Source organism: Dipodomys ordii, unplaced genomic scaffold (assembly GCF_000151885.1).
Source record: "Dipodomys ordii isolate 6190 unplaced genomic scaffold, Dord_2.0 Scaffold34, whole genome shotgun sequence".
Taxonomy (NCBI): Eukaryota; Metazoa; Chordata; class Mammalia; order Rodentia; family Heteromyidae; genus Dipodomys; species Dipodomys ordii.
The window spans coordinates 16,017,971-16,037,631 of record NW_012267250.1 but is presented as its reverse complement, the minus strand read 5'-3'; the positions used below and the strand labels follow the sequence as shown (position 1 = coordinate 16,037,631).

The following is a 19,661-nucleotide window of genomic DNA, read 5'->3' as shown; positions in this document are numbered from 1 at the left end:
TCCCTCAGCTCTTCAGCTCAAGGCTAGCACTCTACCACTTGAGCCACAGCACCACTTCTGGCTTTTTCTGCTTATGTGGTGCTGAGGAATTGAACTCAGGGCCTCATGCATGCAAGGCATGCACTCTACCACTAAGCCACCTTCCCAGCCCTATCTATCTACCTTTGTCTACCTACCTACCTATTTGTTATCTGCCAATCATATATGTCTGATAGCCCAAGTGGAGCCACAGCAGAAAAGACATTCAAAAGACACCCAAAGACATTCATCCACATTCAACACTGAGCTGCTGAGTTGGGTAATGAAAGACAAGTAGAAGCAGGGACAAAACTGATGGATATGACCCAGCTTTCTCTTCATCTTCTCTCTTTTGCCTTCTCCCTTTCCTTTCACTGGCTCCTGGAGTCTGTGCCACTTTTATCCCAACAGAAACAAGAGCCTCCTCTGAGGGCGCATGGAGCAAAGTACTCGGCTGAGACTGGTCGACTCATTCCCGCTTCCGCTCACAATCTCCAGCGCCGCAGTTTCCACCAGGGCCAGCGGAGCCATCTTTTGAACAATGATGTACTCCAGGCCTCTGTTCTGCGTGACCAGGAACTACTGGTAAGACCCAGTCTGGGGTCAGAGGCTGTAATAATCACTATCCCCTTGGCTCCTAGCTCTCCCAGCTAGCATCCTTCCAGGTGCACTGCGACCTGAGACTGTAAGATAGGAAGATCCTGGCCTGAGAGTCAGCAGCCTAGGCGCCAGTCCCCTCTGCCTCTAAAACACCCTTTGTCCATTGGTCCCTTTCTATGTAAGTCCTTCCTCAATGGCTTTAATTCCATGATCTGTCCAAACTGAGTGTAAGCACATTACCATGGAGGCCCATCCCAGCTAAAGCATCTGATGTTAATCAGGGAACATGATGGAGGATTGAGATGCTCAGAAATGAAGATTTTGCCTGGTGAGCTCTCAGACTGCGCCCTACAGCCTCCCAGGCCAGTCCCAGCCTGTTTTCCTACCTTTGCCAATGTTTCATCAGAGTCCGAACCCCACCTCCTCCACTCTTGAGTGTCCCCATCAAGAGCTCATTCCGGTGGAGTAGGGATTGGCAGTTTCTGAGCCGGCATCCCACTACCTGCCTGAAAGGTCCAGTGAGGTGGATAAAGCAACAGGGCCCAGGAGCTCCATCCCATTGATGAGGAGATTGAAAACCTGCCCTATGGAACTGTGTGTGATGCAGGTCACACCCAGGTGACAAGGAGCAGCATAGCTGGGACTAGAGCCAATACTTTCTCCACTGTAGGGTGGTCTCACTACGCCTGGAATTAGGTTCTCAGGTCCTATGGGGAGGGGGCCCAGGGCAGGTAAGTAGGACGCTGAGAATAGACAAGGTCACAGGGGCACACCAGGCTGGGTGGGTGTTGAGGGTGAGGGTTGGCACCCAAACAGGTGCTGGGGAGAGGCCCAACCCAGTTCCAACTCTACCAAGGATAAGTTCCTAAGGTAGAGTTCTCACTCTACCCAGGCCTGCTGGGGTCTAACGGGCTCCTCCAGGCCCCAAGAAGAATGACTGCTCAATGCTGAAGGAACCGCATTTTTGTAGGACTCCAGGGGTTCTACCTTCCAACGTGGGCTTCAATTCCAGTCCTTCCAGCCTACTATAGGCACAGCCAACAGCAGCAACCTGGCCTCGGAAGCTTCTACAGGCCATTCAAGATAAAACAGGATCATTTCCAGATGCTGCCCAATTGGAGGCTGCAGGGGAAATGGAACCCGGAAGTAGGAAAGAAGCTAAAGGCTGAGGAGACAGCCAGAAATTGAGAATACCCACTGCTCTGCAGGATGGAGCCCTATACTGGGCAGCTTATAAAACTAGCCCACCCCAGCCCTCAGGCTACCCTCTGGGAGTCCCCTATCTCTTTACCAGTATCTCTAGACTTTTGGAGTTCCGGGTGGGGAAGCCTGAGGATGACCCCAAATACATAACCCAAATACTTAGGCATGGGAGACAATGAGTCTCTGAGGAGGTAACTGGCTTGCTCTGACTTTGCCCTTCCAGTGAGAGGCTTTGGGGATACAACCAGCCCAAGTAGGCTCCAAGAGTGAGGAGCCCATGTGCCTCATATCTGAGCCTTAATCCTGCTTGGGGGGGGGGGTCTTCCTCATTCAAGGGTTCAGATTCATTACCTGTCTAAAAGGGAGTCTAGACTTCCAGTAGCACTGTTGTGGGAAAAAGCCCTCCATACAATGCAAGGCCCCATACAGGACCAGTTGAGCCAAGCATGTGGCTCAGGGAGCTCACTTTCAGGGATGAGCCCTTAGTGTCCATCAACCTTGGTGTCTTCAGTCCTGGCAGGAGTATGTCATGATCACATTGACTCCCTATGTCCTCCTGCCCACAGATCCTGGAGCTTCTGTGTCAGATTCTGCAGACAGACTCTCTAAGTGCCATTCAGTTCTGGCTGCTTTACGCTCCCTCGAAGGGTAAGGACACTGCATGGCTCCTTCCCCAAGTGGAGGCTGCCAAGATCCAGCTCTTGTTTTCTAGTTCTCAAGGACTCAGATGTTTCTTGGCTTTTACACCAGGACCTTCCTCCTTCTCCATTTTGGATGTCTTTTGTCCCACTGGACAACTTCACTGTTCTCTCCTACCTCAATCCTACTGAAGAATTTCTATGGCCCTCCTTGGAAGGAACCCCTCCTTGATGTGGGCACCAGGACTAGGCATTGGGAAAGGAGAAAGAGAATGACTGTACCTAGAAGACACAGTCCCTCTTCTGCTGCTACTGTGGGAATTATGCACAAATACACACACACACACACACACACACACACACACCCGCACACAAGTACAAATGGGAGGCCCTAGGTGTGTGCATAAGAATACACCAATACATTCAAGCCCCACGACTGACAAAAAAAATACACCAATACACACAGACACACAATAGACAGTGGATGGAGAGTGTAGCAATGAGGGAATGAGTAGTGATGAGGGCCGGAAGCTGGAGGGAGGCTGGAAGAGAGGATTCTTTTGTTGAGAGAATGGACAGGAGGAGGAAGGGGAAGGGAAGAGAAAGAAGGGAGAAGGGGAGGGAGGAGAAAAGGATAAGGAGGAATGAAAAAGAAAGCTTTTCCAAAGGCAGCCAGGGGCTGCAGTGGGCAGGATGAGGTCAGAATAAGGTGCACATGTTCTTGTGTGGTGGGAAGGGTGTGGAAGGGCTGTGTGCTCTCTTCAGAGACCAGGAACACTCTGGGATTCTCCTGAGTGGACTGTGGGCAGAATGTGGGATAAATAGAGTTGTCCTTGAGCTGGTTTGGGGAGATGTGAAGGCCCTGTTTAGACTCGTCTCATCTAGGGTTAGGAAGTGGGTAGAGTCTGAGGATTCTGTGCTGTGCTTCCAGAAAAAGACATTGCTCTGGGGCTCCTACAAACTGCAGTAGCTCAACAGTTCCCTCAACCCCTAACGTCCATTCCAGAAGAAAGGCTCCTAAATCAGCTCCAAGAAGTTCAAGAGCCTCAGGAAAACCTGCAGGCATCCTACAGGTGAGCTCTGTACCTCTCACCTGCCTTTCTGTTCCCAGGACCATTCTCCCAGGGTCAAACATCTGTCCTCAGGTGAAAGCCCTCAGGACCTAGAGAAGGAGGTGCTAGTCTGAGCTGGGCTGGGCTGGGCTGACCAAGGCTGTCCTGAATGGAGCAAGTGGCCCAGGACTGTCTCCTGACCTCTCCAGAGACCCACCACCCCAGGTCTAGGTGTGCTGCCTGAAGGCCCATACTGCCAGACTAGACCCCTGCCTGCTGGTGAGTAGGGTCTTAGTAGGGTCGCAAGTCAGGGCTGAATGTGTTCATCTAGCTTGCCACAAGTTCTTGGTGTATGGACACAGGTAGGAGGGAGCATCTAGCACAAGCTAGGCAAACTAGAGGACTTTATGCGTGCCACAGATGGCTAAAGTAGAAGCAGACTGATTCTGTGAAAGGCCTTTGAGGCAGGTAAAATTCCAAGAGAGCAGTGCTAACTGATAGCTTACTACTACACTTGCCTGACCCTGCTGGGCAGCTTACATATTTGTAGATTAATAGCCCCACTGAGGCAGTACTAACTCCATCTTTTTTGTTGATGTTGGTCATGGGGCTTGAACTCTAGGTTCCCTGCACTCTTCAGCTCAAGGTGAGCGCACTACCGCTTGAGCCACAGCACCACTTTTCTAGTGGTTTTTATTGGAGATAAGAGTCTCACGGACTTTCCTGCCCAAGCTGGCTTTGAACCTCGATCCTCAGATCTCAGCCTCCTGAGTAGCTAGGATTACAGGCATGAGCCACCGGTGCCCGGCCTAACTCCATCTTATAGATGAGAAACCTGAGGCTCACTCAGTGAACTGACTGGTTAATTGCTCAGCAGATACAATGTAATCTGAGAATGCACAAGGCCTTCGGCTCAAAACGAATACACCAATATGCAGGTAAAATTGGGGATCTGTATTCCTAACAAATCACCCAATATTTCTGTCAGAGTTTGGGAAACTGATAAAGTAGGTGGAGGACGGGGGAGGGACTCTTTTTTGTTGGTGGTAGTATATTTTTATTTGTGCTAGTTCTAGAGCTTGAATTCAGGACTTGGTCACTGTCCCTTAACTTATGCTCTCAAGGCTAGTGCTCTACCACTTGAGCCACAGTTCCACTTCTTACTTTTTGGTGATTAATTGCAGATAAAAGTCTTAGGGATTTTCCTGCCCAGGCTGGCTTTGAACCATGGTCCTTAGATTTCAACTTCCCGAGTAGGTAGGATTACAGGCACAAGCCACAACTCCTGGCAACTAATAAGGTTTTTATAAGCAAATGAGAAGATGAAAAAAGGCCAGGAAGTGGGAATTCTCCAGGTAATAACAAGAAGGATATCAGGAATGAACATCCTATAAGCAATGCAAAGTCTGATGTGACTAGAGAGGTATGGGTTTGGGGGGCACACACAGGAGTAGGGAAAGTGTCTTAAGGTTTTTGTGATGTTTTTGTGCTTTTGTCAGTTACTGGGGCTTGAGCTCTTAGGGCTCAGTTTGCTTGCCTTTCTTTTTTCTTATGACTGTTGCTTACCACTTGAGGCACATCCCATTTGTGGCATTTTTGCTGGTTAATTTGAGCCCCTCAGATTTGTCTGCCTGGCTATCTTTGAACAGCAATCGTCAGATCTCAGCTTCTCAAGTAGCTAGGATTACAGGTGTGAGCTACCAACACCACCCAGTGTGACTTAGGCTTTGGAAGATGTAGTCTTGACTGTTTCTTCTTCCTAGAGAGGCCAGCCATGAGAGAGGTCCTAGTGATCAAGGCAGTTATCATCGTCACCTTGGATAAGCCCCTGTGTACCAGCCTCCATTTCACCCTCTCTCCAAAACCCCCTCTCAGAGTTGTAGGATGGACTAGGCCATGTAAAATTTCATACAAGCTAGAATATAATTCACACTTACCTGTGACCCTGTCACAGAAGCTGGGGCCCTGTCTTCTCCATGCAGATGAAAGGCTCTCCCCTGCCTGACAGGGGAGCACAAGGGACAAACAAGGAGCTATGGGGGAAAGCTGTATCAGTCACGGTCCCTCACAAGGACAGGAGGGCTTTGGTTCCCAGTAGCCTGAGGTGACCCCTCACCTTTCCCTGGAGAGGGCAACTGACCATACTTGTACCACCCTGCCACCCCCTAGTTATGAGCAAGCCTGATGTCATAAGCCTCTCTTTTGTATCTGATTATAGTCTTTCCCAAAAGAAGACCAAGATACCACCTGCCCCGAAAAGTGAAAAACCAGGTAAGCTCCTGTGCCTGGACCATTCTGAGGCTCACTGGGGCCTAGTCCAGCTGGGTCCCTCAGGGGATTCAAGGCAACTTAGGGCTAGGTTCCCAACTGAGGAAGCTGGTCCATTCACCCATTCACTCATTCATTCATTCATTCAACAAATGCTTACTGAGTACCTGTTGTCTGCTGAGCTTTGGGAAGGGTTAAGACAAGTGTCTGTATCAAGCAACAAATAGGAAGCGACAGAGGATCACCCAGAAAATCCCTGAGGGGCTGTAGGGAAAGTGAGCCAGGTGGACATGGTGGGAGGGAAGGGCACTCAGCAGAATAACAAGGGAGGTCCTAGCCCTGGGTGTGTCCAAGAAGAGCACACAAGCAGAGCTCCCAACAGGCAAGAGTGGCCAGGACCCTGTGGGTTGGGATGGTAATAAGAGGTGATGTAATACAGGTGAACAGGGGCCAGCCAGCCTGTGGGGAAAGGGAAGTGGGTGCTATACAAAGAGGCCTGGGGTGCACTGGAGGTGCACTGTGTGGCGTGTGGGATGGGCAGGGGACAAAAGGGACAAGGAAGCTGAGGGAGGAGGCCCCCGCAGTCACCCTGGTGCCTTAGCCCAGTTTGGTTAATGGGGGGAGGGAAATAAGGTATAGAGGAGAGAAGGCACATTGGCAGTAGACAGAGTCCTAGTTGCCTGAGAAACGTCTGGCCTGGAATAGACATTTCATTGTTCATGACCTGGATGAAAATGAAGAAGGGCACTGAGTTGCAGAGAAGGAAATCAGCTTGTTCCCAGGACCCCAGAACAGCAGAGGGCTGAAGGTGGCCGGGATTTTCCACCTGTTCTCTCCGTCTACCAGGAGAAGAAGCAGCTCCTCCTCTCCAGCCCATGGTCTTTTTCTCCTCCCAGAGTACATTGGAAAAGCCCAAGTCCTCAAGATACATCATGAGGACAAAAAGGAGAGGGCAGCTAAGCCAAAGGCTGAGAAGAACAAGGAAGTGTAGTCCATCTGATTCAGAAGCTATCCCTGAACTATGTGTGCTCCCACCCCACCACCTCCACAACAAAGAATGCCAAATAAAATCCTGTCTTCCCCTGCAGAAGACAGTTCATGCTCTAGCAGCAGTGGCTTTGCTCGTGTTGTTTATTCTGGAAGGAGGCAGGGGCTGAAGTCATGAAGCAAGTCCTGGTGTATCACTTACAATAAGCCCAGGCCTGGCTCCAGAATCTGCTTAGAGCCATTGCATTCTACTGATTAAAAATGACAACCCTTACTTGACAGTAGTGGCTCACACCTGTAATCCTAGCTATTCATGAAGCTAAGATCCAAGGATCATTGTTTGAAGCCAGTCAAGGCAGAAGAGTCTATAAGACTCTTATCTCCAATAAGCTGTCAAAAAATAAAAGTAGGGTTGGGAAGGTGGCTCTGTGAGAGTGCTTGCCTTACATGCATGAGGCCCTGGGGTTGGGTCCTCAGCACCCTATAAGCAGAAAAAGCTGGAAGTGGCACTGTGGCTCAAGTGGTAGAGCATTCACCTTGACCAAAAGAAGCTCATGGATAGCACCCAGGCCCAGAGTTCAAGTCCCAGGACTGAAAGGAGAAAAAAAACCCACAAAACCCAGCAACCCTCACCCAAAGTTGTAGGTGTGTTTCTGAAAATGGCAAAATAGTTATGGGCAAGAAGGAAGAGGGCATCACATGAATATGACCCCAAGGAGCAGCTGGGATGTGTCTGGTCTTATTATCTAGAGAAGATGGCTTTGATCCTTGGGGAAGTCTAATGTCTGCCTGGAGATTTCTGCAAGTTCCCTGGAAATCTGGGTTAGGAGGGTGTTGTGGCCACCTTGGCTCCCAGCTCCTCGTCTGCAGGCATAGTTGATAGGCCCAGTAGACGTGGTTCCATGGGTTGGCTCCATTCTGCTCTTGTAACACTGAACCATCTCACAAGAATTCTGCCTCTGTTTTTCCCAGCTACTCCACACTGACCTTTCCAATGTAATAGATCACTCCAAGATCACTGAAGTGACCAGGCCATGGTGGCTCATGCTTGTAATCCTAGCTACTAAACAGGGTGAGATTTGAAGGTCATGGTTCAAAGCCAACCCAGGCAGAAAAATCTGCGAGGCTCTTATCTCCAATTAACCACCAAAAAGCCTGAAGTAGAGCTGTGGCTTGAGAGGCAGAACACTAGTCTTGAGCAAAAAAATCTCAGGGGCAGCATCCAGGCCCTGAATTCATCCAGGCTGCAGAACTGCAATCTTCAATTCTTCAGTGTTTTAATACAGACATGGATCTTAGGAGGTAGATATTATTGTAATAAGGAACTCAAAGAAGTAACTTACTCAAGATCATAAAGTAATAAGCAGATTCAGGATTCAAACCCTGGCTGGGACATTAAATAGGCAGAGTGCATCCTTGAGCCTGTGCATCCCATAATGATCACACATGGTAGATCCCTTCATGACACAGGGCTACAAAAGAGAACTGAGAAATGTCAGAGTGATTTGCTGAGGATGAACATCTGGGAAGTACATGCGTCCCTGGGTTCGTAAGGTGGTCTAATGGCCCCACCACTGCATATTTTTTCATATGTCTTCTACCTCCCATGGGATGGATGTGCATTCCCATGCTTTGGATCTCTGCTACTTTAATTGATCTTTTTTCACATTCATCCTCTCTACAGTGGTGGTATTTTTGTCCTTTTTTTCTTAAGTCCCTATGAGCGCCACTTCACCTCATTCTATTGTTTCAATCTCTTGTTTCAAGGTTCTAAAATATTTTCTCCTATGTACTGGGTGTGTCTCCTTCCGAAGATGTGTGCTTCCTCTGTCCTTTGCATGAAATCCATCTCTTCTTTCCTGCACAGTCTGTTTTGTGCAGCTATAGAAGACTACCTGACCATGGGTAATTAATAAAGAATGGAGATTTATTTCCTAACATTCTGGAGGGTGGGAAGTCCATGATCTGGACTTGTAGCTGTATCATCCTCTGATACACAGGGAAGAGCAACAATGCACAAGTGAGAGAGTGGAGGGAAAGGGCCAATCTCATTCAGGAACCCATAAAGCCACTTCTCCGTCAAAGGCATTAATGCAGTCATGAGGGGAAATCCTTCACAATCTAAATCCTTGCTTTAGTCCTATCCCCCTGAGTACTGGTGCATTGGAACTAACCTTTGATTGACATTTAAGCCATAGGGTGTTCCCTCTTTTCTTCTTCCTTTCTTTTTGTAGTTTGTACAGGTTTGCCACACAAGCACAGCTTCCCTCTGCACTTCCTATATCTGGTCCTGTGTCCTCCCTTCTTAGTATCTGTTTGTGGGTTGAGGGAATCAAAGTTGCTACTTTAGAGCCTCTGTGCTTTACCCTCCAGATTCATGGCACAGAGGGCCTAGAGAAAACTGATTGGGTCCTGAGGAGCCAGTGAGTGAACTGAGTTTCCATGCTCTTCACTTGCAATTTTTAAAAGAAACCTTGAATCTTAGGACCGTTGTAGAGTTATAGAAAAGCTCTGAAAAGAGTACAGAGTTCACACATTCTTCTACACCCAATTTCCCCTGCTTTTAAAATATATGACAGCTTTATGGAGGCATAATTCACACACTATAAAAATCTACCCATTTAAAATGTACAATTCAATGGTTTTTTAATATTTAGAGTGTACAATGCAAGCAGTTCCAAAACTTTCAATCATTCCCAAAAAGAAATCCCCATGCTCATTAGCCATCACTCCTATTTCCCTCTTCTATACCACCACCTGTCCATTTTCTGTCTCTCTAAAGTTTTCGATCTGGTCTCTCCACAATGAGTTCTTTAATGTATGAAATGAAACCTCTTTTCATTTCCAGAGCCTCAACACCACAGTCCTTGTTTTGTTCTACCAAACCAAGGGGACTATGATATGTTCAGCTTTCTCTTTGACCACTTTTGGAGTACAAGGCACACTTTATTCCTACAGCCTTTATCAGTTGTCCTAAAGGGCTAGTTCCATATCTAGGTGATTCTCCTCCAAAGCAAGTGCTTTTTGTGAAGATCCTTCTTGGTTTCCACATAAGTGACTCCTTCTTTGGCACTGTACTTCCTCTGGGTCAATTTAGTATGAGAAAGGAAAGAAAACTAGCAACAAAGATGCCATAATAGTCATTGTTGTTGCAGCTGCTGCTGGTGGTGGCAGCAGTGGTGTGTGTGTGTGTGTGTGTGTGTGTGTGTGTGTGTGTGTGTGTGTGTGTGTGTGTGGTATGTATATGTTGATACAAGAGCTTGGACTCAGGGTCAGGGTGCTATTCCTCAGCTTTTTTCATTCAAGGCTGGCACTCTACCACTTGAGCCACCACTCCACGTTGGGCTTTTTGGTAATTAGAGATAAGAGTCTCATCGACTTTCTTGTCTGGGCTGGGTTTGAACCTCTATCCTCAGATCTTAGCATCTTAAGTAGCTAGGATGACAGGGGTAAGCCACCAGCACTGGACATTAATTGTGTTTTGTCTATGACTTGGTTGTGAAGAAGCAAAAACAACCCAGACTAAAAAACACAAAAGCAGCCCTGCCCTTCCTCAAGTTAGAGGATAGCCAGTGTCAAAGCCAGCTATAAAATGCATAAAACAGATCACAAAGACAATTAACAAAGGGTCACAAAGCAGCTATAAAACACCACAGTCACCACCTCTTTTTGTGACCACTAAACTTTCTTACCAGTAGATCCCAGAGCTATAGCTATTTTAACCTGTTCCCAGGGCCACCAAATTGCTTAGCCACCTTGGTTTGTGGCAGCAACCATCCCCATTTCATCCCCGCCTTGCTTCTGCAGAACTGATCCTGCCTGCCTTGACCCTCCCCAGACCACACCAGTGAGACTAGAAGACTCACACCCTTCTTCCTCTTCTCCACCATATTCCACCACATCGATAAATTCCATCAAACCACAGTCTTGAGCTCTGATATCCCTGGCTTGTTGAACTTGAATAGTTAGCATTAGATGGGCACAGCCTGCTGCTCTGGTTTGTTCATTTGGTGAGGTGTTTGTTTGCTGTCAGAGATCATTAACCAAGGGCAATGATTGGGAAGGTTCTTCCAGCAGAAAGGGGAAGGAAAATAGCAGCAGCTCGGAGTCCTGGTCATCTCCTCTACCTCAGCGTGGAAGTTAACACTGCCAATATTGGATAGTTTTGCTGCCCGTGGGGGAATGTAGATGGCTTTCCAGCCCTGGCCACGGATAGCATCTGAATGATGGGCCAGTGATCTGTGTGAGCATGTTAGGCTCCCTTTCAAACCCTGCCAGTGGAAAACCTCCAACAGGCAGCTGGCCATCCCTCTAGCTAGTTGTCTGTCCCTGGGTAAGCTCTCTCTCTTCTGGGGGCTCAGTCTACTGCTCAGTTCAGTGGCAATGTTCTCTTTTTCTTTCCCTCTCTCCCTCCTCATTCTCCCCCTTCTTCCTCCTTCTTTCCCCCTTTCTTTCCTTCCTCCATTCCTCCCTTCCTCTCTCTTCCTTTGTAAAATTTTCAGTTCTAGGGACTGAACCTAGGTCCGCATGCTTGCAAGGTAAGTGTTCTACCACTGAGCTGCACTCCCAGATCTTAGGCCACGTCTTAGTAACCTGTGATTCTAAGTTCAAACTATAGAATCATGTGGAGTTCCAGTAATGAAGTCACTCAGTGCACATTACCCTTTCCATCCTCATGCCAGTGAGGTGGTATTTTATGATCATGCCCATTTGGAGCAGAGAGAGATCAAGTGACCCCAGCTAATAATAAATACAGCACACCACTTGCCCAAGTCTCACTGAGAGATCAAAATGAACCTGAGGCACAGAGGGACATGTGACTCCCCTCAGATGCATTGGTAAAACCCAGGTCTCTTGGCTTCCTAGCTCCTCTCTTTCCAGAGCTGTGAGCAGCAGCATTTCCTACTGGTCCAGGCAGAGCCAGGGAGGACTCTCCACACCCTGGCCTATTATTTCACCTGGAATTGCTCACCTTGGACTTGAAAGTCAAGGAAGAGAGGTTGATGGCCTCCCTTAGATAAGAGATTCCTTTACTGTGCTCAGCCACTGACCAAACCCACTGTGTTGATAGGTTTCATTTGACCTTTGGAGTACTTGTTTGAATATGTGAAAATCAGTACTGAGTGTTCTCTTAAAGCAGTGGAAACACCAGATCCTTGTTCCACTTGACTACAGCTCTCTGGCTGTTGTCCCCACCCTCATCAACAAGGTTGCCTGGAGTTGGGCAAGCCTACATTGCACACCTGTAGTCCCTTTACTTATGCTATGATTTCCTCTGTTTACTCACCTATCCCCTGTCCCACACGCTGATGATTCTCATCCAGGCACCAGTAGCCTCTGGGCTCAAAACCAACTGAACTGCTTCTCTTTCCCTTAGCTGGTCCATTGCCCAGTGAGCCTCTAGCTCAATCACCTGTTGTATAGGAGCCCCAGAAAGGGGGAGAGGTTTATCCAGTCATGGAGCAGGGAAAGGTCTATGTTTAGTGTGTTTTATAACATTATAAACTGCAGACAATTATCAGTAGGGAGCCTCTAATTCCATCCACTGTACAGAAAGTGTTTTCTGACTGCTTAGTTCCGTCTGGTGGCCAGTTCTACAATTCTTTAGCTGGGGTGGGGTGGGGGGGACGGACAAGGGCAGAGCAGATATGGTAGCTTCAGATTCAGGCTTATCACTCCTCATATGACCTGTGGCAAGGCTTTCCTCTGAGTCTTGGCTTCTTCATTCAGATAGGAACTGTTCCCAGTCAGAATAGTAGCTTGGTCAATAGGCAGACTGAATACTGGACACTGATGCTCTCAGCCCTCCCCAGCCTCCCATCCCCTTTTGTAAATACTATCCACTGTTGATCATGGCATGACTAGAGAGACTTCAAAGCTAAACAACCCTTTTGGAAGGAAGTTGGGAAATGTATATCCAGTGTCTTTAAGATAGAGTTTTGTTTTGCTTTGTGTCAGTACTAGGGCTTGAACTCAGGACGTGGGCACTGTCTGCTAGCTTTTTGCTCAAGGCTGACACTGTACTACTTGAACCATAGTTCCAGTTCTGGCTCTTTAATAGTTAATCAGAGATAAGAATCTCATGGACTTTTCTGCCCAGGCTGGCTTCAAACTGTAATCCTCAGATCTCAGCCTCCTGACTATCTGAGATTACAGGTATGAATCTGATAAGGAAAGATCTTCAAACTATATAACAAAATTAAAGTACAGAGAGAGATGCATAATATGCTTCCTTTAACTTTATGTGTGGAAAAACTGAGGAACTAAAGAAATTGAAAAGAGAAAAAGGAAAACGGTGGATCTAGGGAGAGAAGATGGAAAAAAGTAGAAAGAAGATGCACTTTGTGTGTGTGTGTGTGTGTGTGTGTGTGTGTGTGTGTGCGCGCGCTGGTCCTGGGGCTTGAACTCAGGGCCCGGGTAGTGTCCCTTACCTTGTATGCTCACACTAGCACTCTACTACTTAAGCCACAGTTCTACTTTTGGCTTTCTGGTGATTCATTGGTACTACACATCTCACAGACTTTGCTGCCCTGGCAGGCTTTGAACCACAATCCTCAGATCTCAGTCTCCTGAGTAGCTAGGGTTATAGGCATGAGCCACTACCACCCAGTGGGTTAATTTTTGTTTTCATGAACGGTTCATCCTCATTTCTGAGATGAACAGGTGGGCTCAGAATACTGAAGCCTGGTGGCTCCCCAGGGGTATTTGACCCTCATCCTCCCCTCCATGGAGGCTCCTTGGGCTGGTTTACACATCTTCCTCCTTCCATTCAAGTACTAAGGTCATTCCTACTTGTGAATGTTGCTCTACTTCCTGCTCAAGATGGGGCCTGAACAAAGGTTCTAGTACTATAAAACATTATCAGCACAATACAGCTGCTCCTCCTTGTCCCCGTGGTGCCACTGCCCAGAGCTCTATGGGAAAAGACTCACAGGGAGAAGCAGGGCTCACAGGGAAAAGGGCACAGATTGCACACATGGCAATATCCACCATGAACACAAGATAGGGCGGACATGTCAGCATGTGTTATTCCTGCTTCATACAATGGGCCAGGCCTGCTGGGAGAGCTGGGGGCCTAGGGCTCTTCAAGAGCACCCTCTGCCCTTTCTGCCTCCATGGAAAGGTTTACTCTAGGCCAAGGGAAAAGTGCCTGCTAGGATCCTCTCTGTAGGCTCTGGGAACCAGGATTTCCTGCCTGACTCCTCCTAATTCTACTACTGGGGCCTACCCTAGCATCTCTTTGCGTCAGTCCCCAGAGGTATGGCAGGGTTCCCATGTGTGCACTCCTAGGCCCACTTGGCAACTGTTTGCAGTGGGGTAGCTCTCAAAGGGAGGCCGTGTGAAGAAAAGTGGAGGAGAATAGAAATGGACTTTGGCCTGACAGGGCTTCTCTGTCCACACACTGGCCTGTGAGGACCTTGCAGGAGGGAAGAGAGGCAGTCTCTGTACTCTTGTCCCAGGACACAGATGCTAGGGAAAGACATGTGTGCACACTGAAACTGGTAATGGATTAATGATGCCTGACATGGACAAGGAATTAGGTGTGGATCTAAACTTTGTTTGGGTTTGTTTTTTTTTTTTTTTGAGGCAGAGTCTCATGATGTTGACAAGGTTATGTAGCCATGAACTTGCTATGTAGACCAGTCTGGATTCAAACTTGCAGTCTTCCTGCCTCTACCTGGTGATTACTGGGATTACAGGTGTGGGCACCACACCTGGCTCTTGCCTGGTGTGATGCACAAATTGCGTGGTGTGATTCGTATCAGCCTTCCATGTTCAATAAGACATATCCAGTCCTGCCTGGGAGTCAGGTTCTGCTCAGTTCCTTCCAAGGAAGGAGAGCTCACCACCTTCCAAAGAAACCACTTCTTAGAAGCTCTGATCACTAGAATGCTTTTCTCTTGGTGGATCCCAAAGCTACTTCCTATGCATCTCTACCTTGTGGGTGATGGTTTCCCCAAGGCCACACAGCTCCCGTGTCCCCTCTCTGCCAGTTTCTACCCCCAATCATCTTGCTATTATAGCCCAGTGCAGCCCCTTAGTGCTCTGGCTTCATTGTTGTCTTCCTCCAAAGCAGAGAAAGGACACACACACACACACACACACACAGAGAGAGGGAGAGAGAGAGAATATCACTTTTGAGGATTCAATAAAATGCCAAGGACAATATGAATAAATACATAACATTTAAAATATCAAGATTTCCAAATTCACAATATATACTTTTATCCCAAGCCAGGCTTGTTCCCATAGGAACCTGAACAGCAGAGAGTTCAAGAGCTCTCAGCCTAAGGAGGCTGCAGGCCTGGAGTCCATCGCTCCAAATCCTCCAGCCTGGTGAAGGAAGAACTGACAGCACCTCTTCCACCCAGTGACCACAAGAGTGAGGACACTGGGAGGCATCCAGGGACCCGGATACCTTCCTGAGAGCCAAAGGGATAAGGACTTTCCCTCGGCAGAGACAGGGAGGACAAATGAGCCTGGCTTAATGTGAGCCCAGCACTGGGGCAGAAGTTACTGCCCTTGCCCTCTCTGGTCATCAGGCCTGTGCCTAGTCACCCCGCACAGGACCTAATACCTCGAACTCAGCTCCAGCCTATTGTGAGGGCCCCGACTCCAGCAGGAGTGGGATTTGGCAGAAGGGGATGACAGAGGGCCACAGCCTGAGAAATCACATCTCCTCTGGGTCCCTGTCACCTTCCAGGCGAGACCCCCATCCAGCCCAAGTGACAACCTAAGTTGCAGTTCCTAGAGCAGCCAGGGGTCAAGCACCAGTCTGGAAACCCCTGCATGTTGAGAATATGGGGTCCAGAGTGTCTGAGGCCCCCTCCCCTGGTGACCTAGGTATGCCCTTGGGGGCTGGTCGGTAACCTGGGGTGACTAGAAGTGACCGAAGTGACATGTAAAGGGGCAGAGCTGTGGACATCTCTGCCTTCCAGTCAGCAAAGGTGAGCTGGCCTCTGCCCCTGCCCCAGCCCCAGCCAGCAGAGCTGTGTATGGATCTTTGTGGAGCTTACAGCTAAGATGATCTGGCCCTGCCTCACCCCTACCTTGTAGCAGGAAAGCCTCACCCCTACATTCATCCCAGACCTACTTCTGGGCCTGCCCTGTGGGTAGCCCCTGCCTCCCTTGGCCCTGCTTTGCATTTGGGGTCCCTATAAGACCTGGAAACACATCCCTGACAGCTGCTAGGGTGAGCTACGGAACTGCCTTGATCCAGTGGCTATGGGGAGGAAGCGCTGGACTACCCTCGGTCCTGGTCACAGTCATGGTCATTGGCAGGAAAGGCCTCAAAAGCCCCTGAGAGGTCAGGTCTGGGCCTGCTAGCTGAGGTATCTCTGGTTAGGGCTTTCTCTGATCTTTCTTTTCTCCCCACCCCCCACCCACCATGGGGTACAGAGCACCACAACCCCAAACAAGAAGAAGAAAGCAAATAATTTAAAAGGAAGTCTGTCCTTGTCCCTGCCCCACTGTCACAGGGTGGCACCTAGTGAAAAGGTGGCTGGTGGGAAGGGCATATGCAGCTCAAGTCACTGGGGAGGTAGCAGGAAGGCTGGTGCCCCAATGCCTTGGGTCCTCCTCCCAGGGCTGTCCTTGATCCTTGGAGGCTGGTACGGCTGCCTGGGTCCAGCCCAAAGGTGGTCCCTGAGGGGTGGCAGAAGAGGGGTCCCTGAGTGATCTGGAGCTCGATGTCCCAGGACCCAAGTGATGTTGGGTCACAGAGGTACTTGTGTCCAGTGGTTCCGGGAGCTGTGTGGGCTGGCCTTGCTGCTGGTCAGTGGATCCTGATGGCCTTCTGGTAGGCTCTGTGGCCTTGAAAGTAGCACTTGGTTCTAATAAGGGGCTCCCAGGAGTGGAGAAGGGAGGTAGTGAAGCCAGACTGGGGTCCAGGCTAGAGTTGAGGCCTGAGGACTTCTTGGTACAAGACTCACAGCACAGTCGGTAGTAGCCAGGAATGGTGCAGTAGCGATCCAGTACTTCCATCTGGCAGAAGATGGACCTGTCCCCCACGCAGGGCTCCACTGCACACAGCACAAGGACCAATAGCAGAGAGTGACGCTGGCACATAGGACTACCTCCCACTCGCTTTACCCATGGCCCATCCTCCCTCCCCTGCCCCTCCTGTCCTTACTACACAGTGTTTCCCAGAGGTGGACACAGGCCACCTGACAGGAAAGAATCCTTCCCAAAGGAAGAGGAACTAATGTCCCTTAGAGTAGTAGGTCCCCAGGTAGTGAAATCCACCCAGCATCATCACCACCTAGAAGTTTAGAGACAATGCAAATTTCCAGGTCCCACCCAGACCGGGTGCACCTGAAACTCTGCAGTGGGTTTTGCACTGTTATTTAACAAAACCACCAGGAGATTCCAGGGTGGGGGACCTGAGAACTCAGTCCTATAGGATTTGTTCATTGAGTCAGCTGTGCTCTGGAATCACTGTGGCTTGTGCCCAGCTCCTCCCCACAGAACCTAAGGGGGGGGGGAAGGGTGGGAGGAAGGGGGCGTGGAGGAGGGCTGGTGACCATGGGGCATCATGAGAACCCTGCTCTAGGGAGAAGTGGGAACCCCTCCCACCCCCAACCCACCCACAGGACTGTGACCCCTGCAGCCACAGTCAGGCTGTGATCCAGGTTGCCCATGTATATAACCCTAGTTACTAGTCAAGACCCAAGTCCAGGCTCTAGCTCTTAAAAGCTGTGAGACCTTGGAAAAGCCGCTTAAATTCTGCAGGCCCATTTCTCCACCTTGGAAAATGGGGATGGTGCTGACAGGTACCAATAAACGATAACATTAAGATCATTACTTGCATTTATAAAGCACACAGGTGCTGCCTGTTGTCCTAGTTTTTCCTTGCTCTAAATGGCATATAAAATGTTTCTGTGTAATTCAAGTAGAGCTTTCTAGACTGAGCTCGAAGGCTGGAGTATGGCTTTTAACTCATTTTTGCCAGAGATGGCTATAGGGTAAAAGGCAGTGAGGTTTAGGGGAACAGATCTCAGAGGAGGAATACCAAGTGGCCTCTAGGTGGAGCCAACATCCCAGAACCAGAATCCCTTGACTTTGGGAAAGGACAGAAAGAAGGAAGCCCAGGAACTTGGCCAGCCTCTGAGTAGGGAAGCTGAGTGGCACAGAGATTTGCACAAGATCACACAACCCCCTGGCCCTCTAACTAGGAGTTGAGGTCTGACTTTTCTGCTACTCACCCTACGAGACCCTGTTTGGCAGGAAGGAGAGAGAAACTAGAAAGGAAAAGCTCAGCACAGCAGGAAGCAAGCAACATGGTACTATGGGTAGATGAGTGGAGAAAAGTGAGGATGAGCTGTGGGTGACTGCAGAATATAAACTCCTTCCTTTCATCCTTCCACCCCTACCCCTGGCAGCCCCAAGAAACACAGCTCTACCATTGCTGATCCAAAATGCTTAGAACCAGATATGGTTCCAAACTTTGGGATCAGAAGAGTCATGTCTATTACAGAACATCCACAGAGACTGGGGATGGTACCTTACCAAACAAGGTAGCATTCTGCAACCAAACTATAAAATCCAGGTCAGATTTTTGTCACCAGAGATTGTGTGCACTACACATTTAGGAATGAAGTTCTTAGCTCCCAGCACATTGTAATTCTAGAGGCCAGGATGGCATTGCTCCAATTTTCTAGCTACAGGCTCCAAGGCCCAGGGAAACTGAGGCCACACAGATACATGACAACTCTGCTCCCTGCATAGCCCACATTGGGGCACAAGCTCCTGAAAGGTTTGAGGAGGAGAAGGCCTAGAGTGCACTTACTTGCTGATGTCCTGTTGGTAGAATCCTTCACTGTGGAATTCTGGAGAGTTCCTGTGCATAGGGAGAAGCAACTATAGTATATAGGTGAACATCCCTTATTTAAAATGCTTGTGACTAGAATGTTTAGCCTAAGCATTTGGGGGGAAGGGTATTTTGGAATACTTACATGAAATATAATGAGGCGTTTGGGGGATGGGACCTAAGTCTAATTATGAAATTCATTTATGTTTCTCGACATGTATTAGGAAGGTAATTTTGTACAATATTTTGGGTAACTTGAGGGAAAGACAGTGACTTCTCCTGTAAGCTCAGGCACAGAATTCTCCACTTGCCGATCCTCAAAAAGGTATGGGTTTCAGATTTTTTAGATTAGGGAGGGATGTTCAACCTGTATTTGGAATTTCCAAGAGCCAGGATGTAAGGTAAGGCTGGGTCCAAGGTTCAGCTGGACCAGGGCAGAAGCTCTGGGCCAGGCCACCCATCCCATCTGCTCACCTGCGCAGGCAGGCAGGCTGCAGACTTGCACGGTGTCTGGCTTGTTCCCATCGCACTGCCCGAGGCTGTTGGCGTTAGTCCTGCACACCACCTGCCGCTGCTGGATACCTTCTCCACAGGTGGCAGAGCACTGCAGGGGAGGATAAGGCCAGGCCACAGCACCCATCATGAGGATAGGTGTCCTCAGAGACAGAGGACTGGCCAGTGAACTCAGAGTTCAGCCACAGTCCAAGGACAGGAAGGGTACAAAGGAGATGTATATCCCTCCCCCCCGCCTCTTGACCATAGTGAGACTGCTTTCAATAGCCCCACCAGGACACCCCCTCCCCCACTGGCAGGTTCTCACAAAGCAGTGCTGAAGAGCTAGAGACCCACAGGCACTCCCACAATCTGAACAGTAAGCCCTGGGCTCTGGAGCCCTGGGCTCTGCACCTTACTGCAGCCACTGACACCTGAGTCCACTGTGTATGTGCTGTGCCTGCTTCTTAAATATTTCATGTAGCACTCTGGCAAGCTCCCTGTCCTGATCTACCACATGGCATGATGGAGGGGTATTCTGCCCACTGGCTGTTTCCAGTTCTGTAAAGCAGGAGAATAGGGGACAGGTTCTCC

General features: G+C 49.0%; 2 protein-coding genes across 2 annotated transcripts in view; one reads left to right on the top strand and one right to left on the bottom strand.

The window, feature by feature from the left end:
* The window catches only part of Tbata (thymus, brain and testes associated), a 12,378-nt gene extending 5,608 nt beyond the window's left edge, over positions 1–6,770 (top strand). The window contains exons 5-9 of the mRNA XM_013017064.1: positions 430–603; positions 2,388–2,469; positions 3,391–3,532; positions 5,730–5,782; positions 6,676–6,770. Coding sequence (XP_012872518.1) covers positions 430–603; positions 2,388–2,469; positions 3,391–3,532; positions 5,730–5,782; positions 6,676–6,770 — 546 coding nt within the window. The remainder of the gene's footprint in view (positions 1–429; positions 604–2,387; positions 2,470–3,390; positions 3,533–5,729; positions 5,783–6,675) is intronic.
* Positions 6,771–16,291: 9,521 nt separating this feature from the next.
* The window catches only part of Adamts14 (ADAM metallopeptidase with thrombospondin type 1 motif, 14), a 63,930-nt gene continuing 60,560 nt past the window's right edge, over positions 16,292–19,661 (bottom strand). Inside the window, exons 20-21 of the mRNA XM_013017063.1 lie at positions 19,050–19,179; positions 16,292–16,788 (exon numbers count right to left, since the gene is read on the bottom strand). Coding sequence (XP_012872517.1) covers positions 16,292–16,788; positions 19,050–19,179 — 627 coding nt within the window. The remainder of the gene's footprint in view (positions 16,789–19,049; positions 19,180–19,661) is intronic.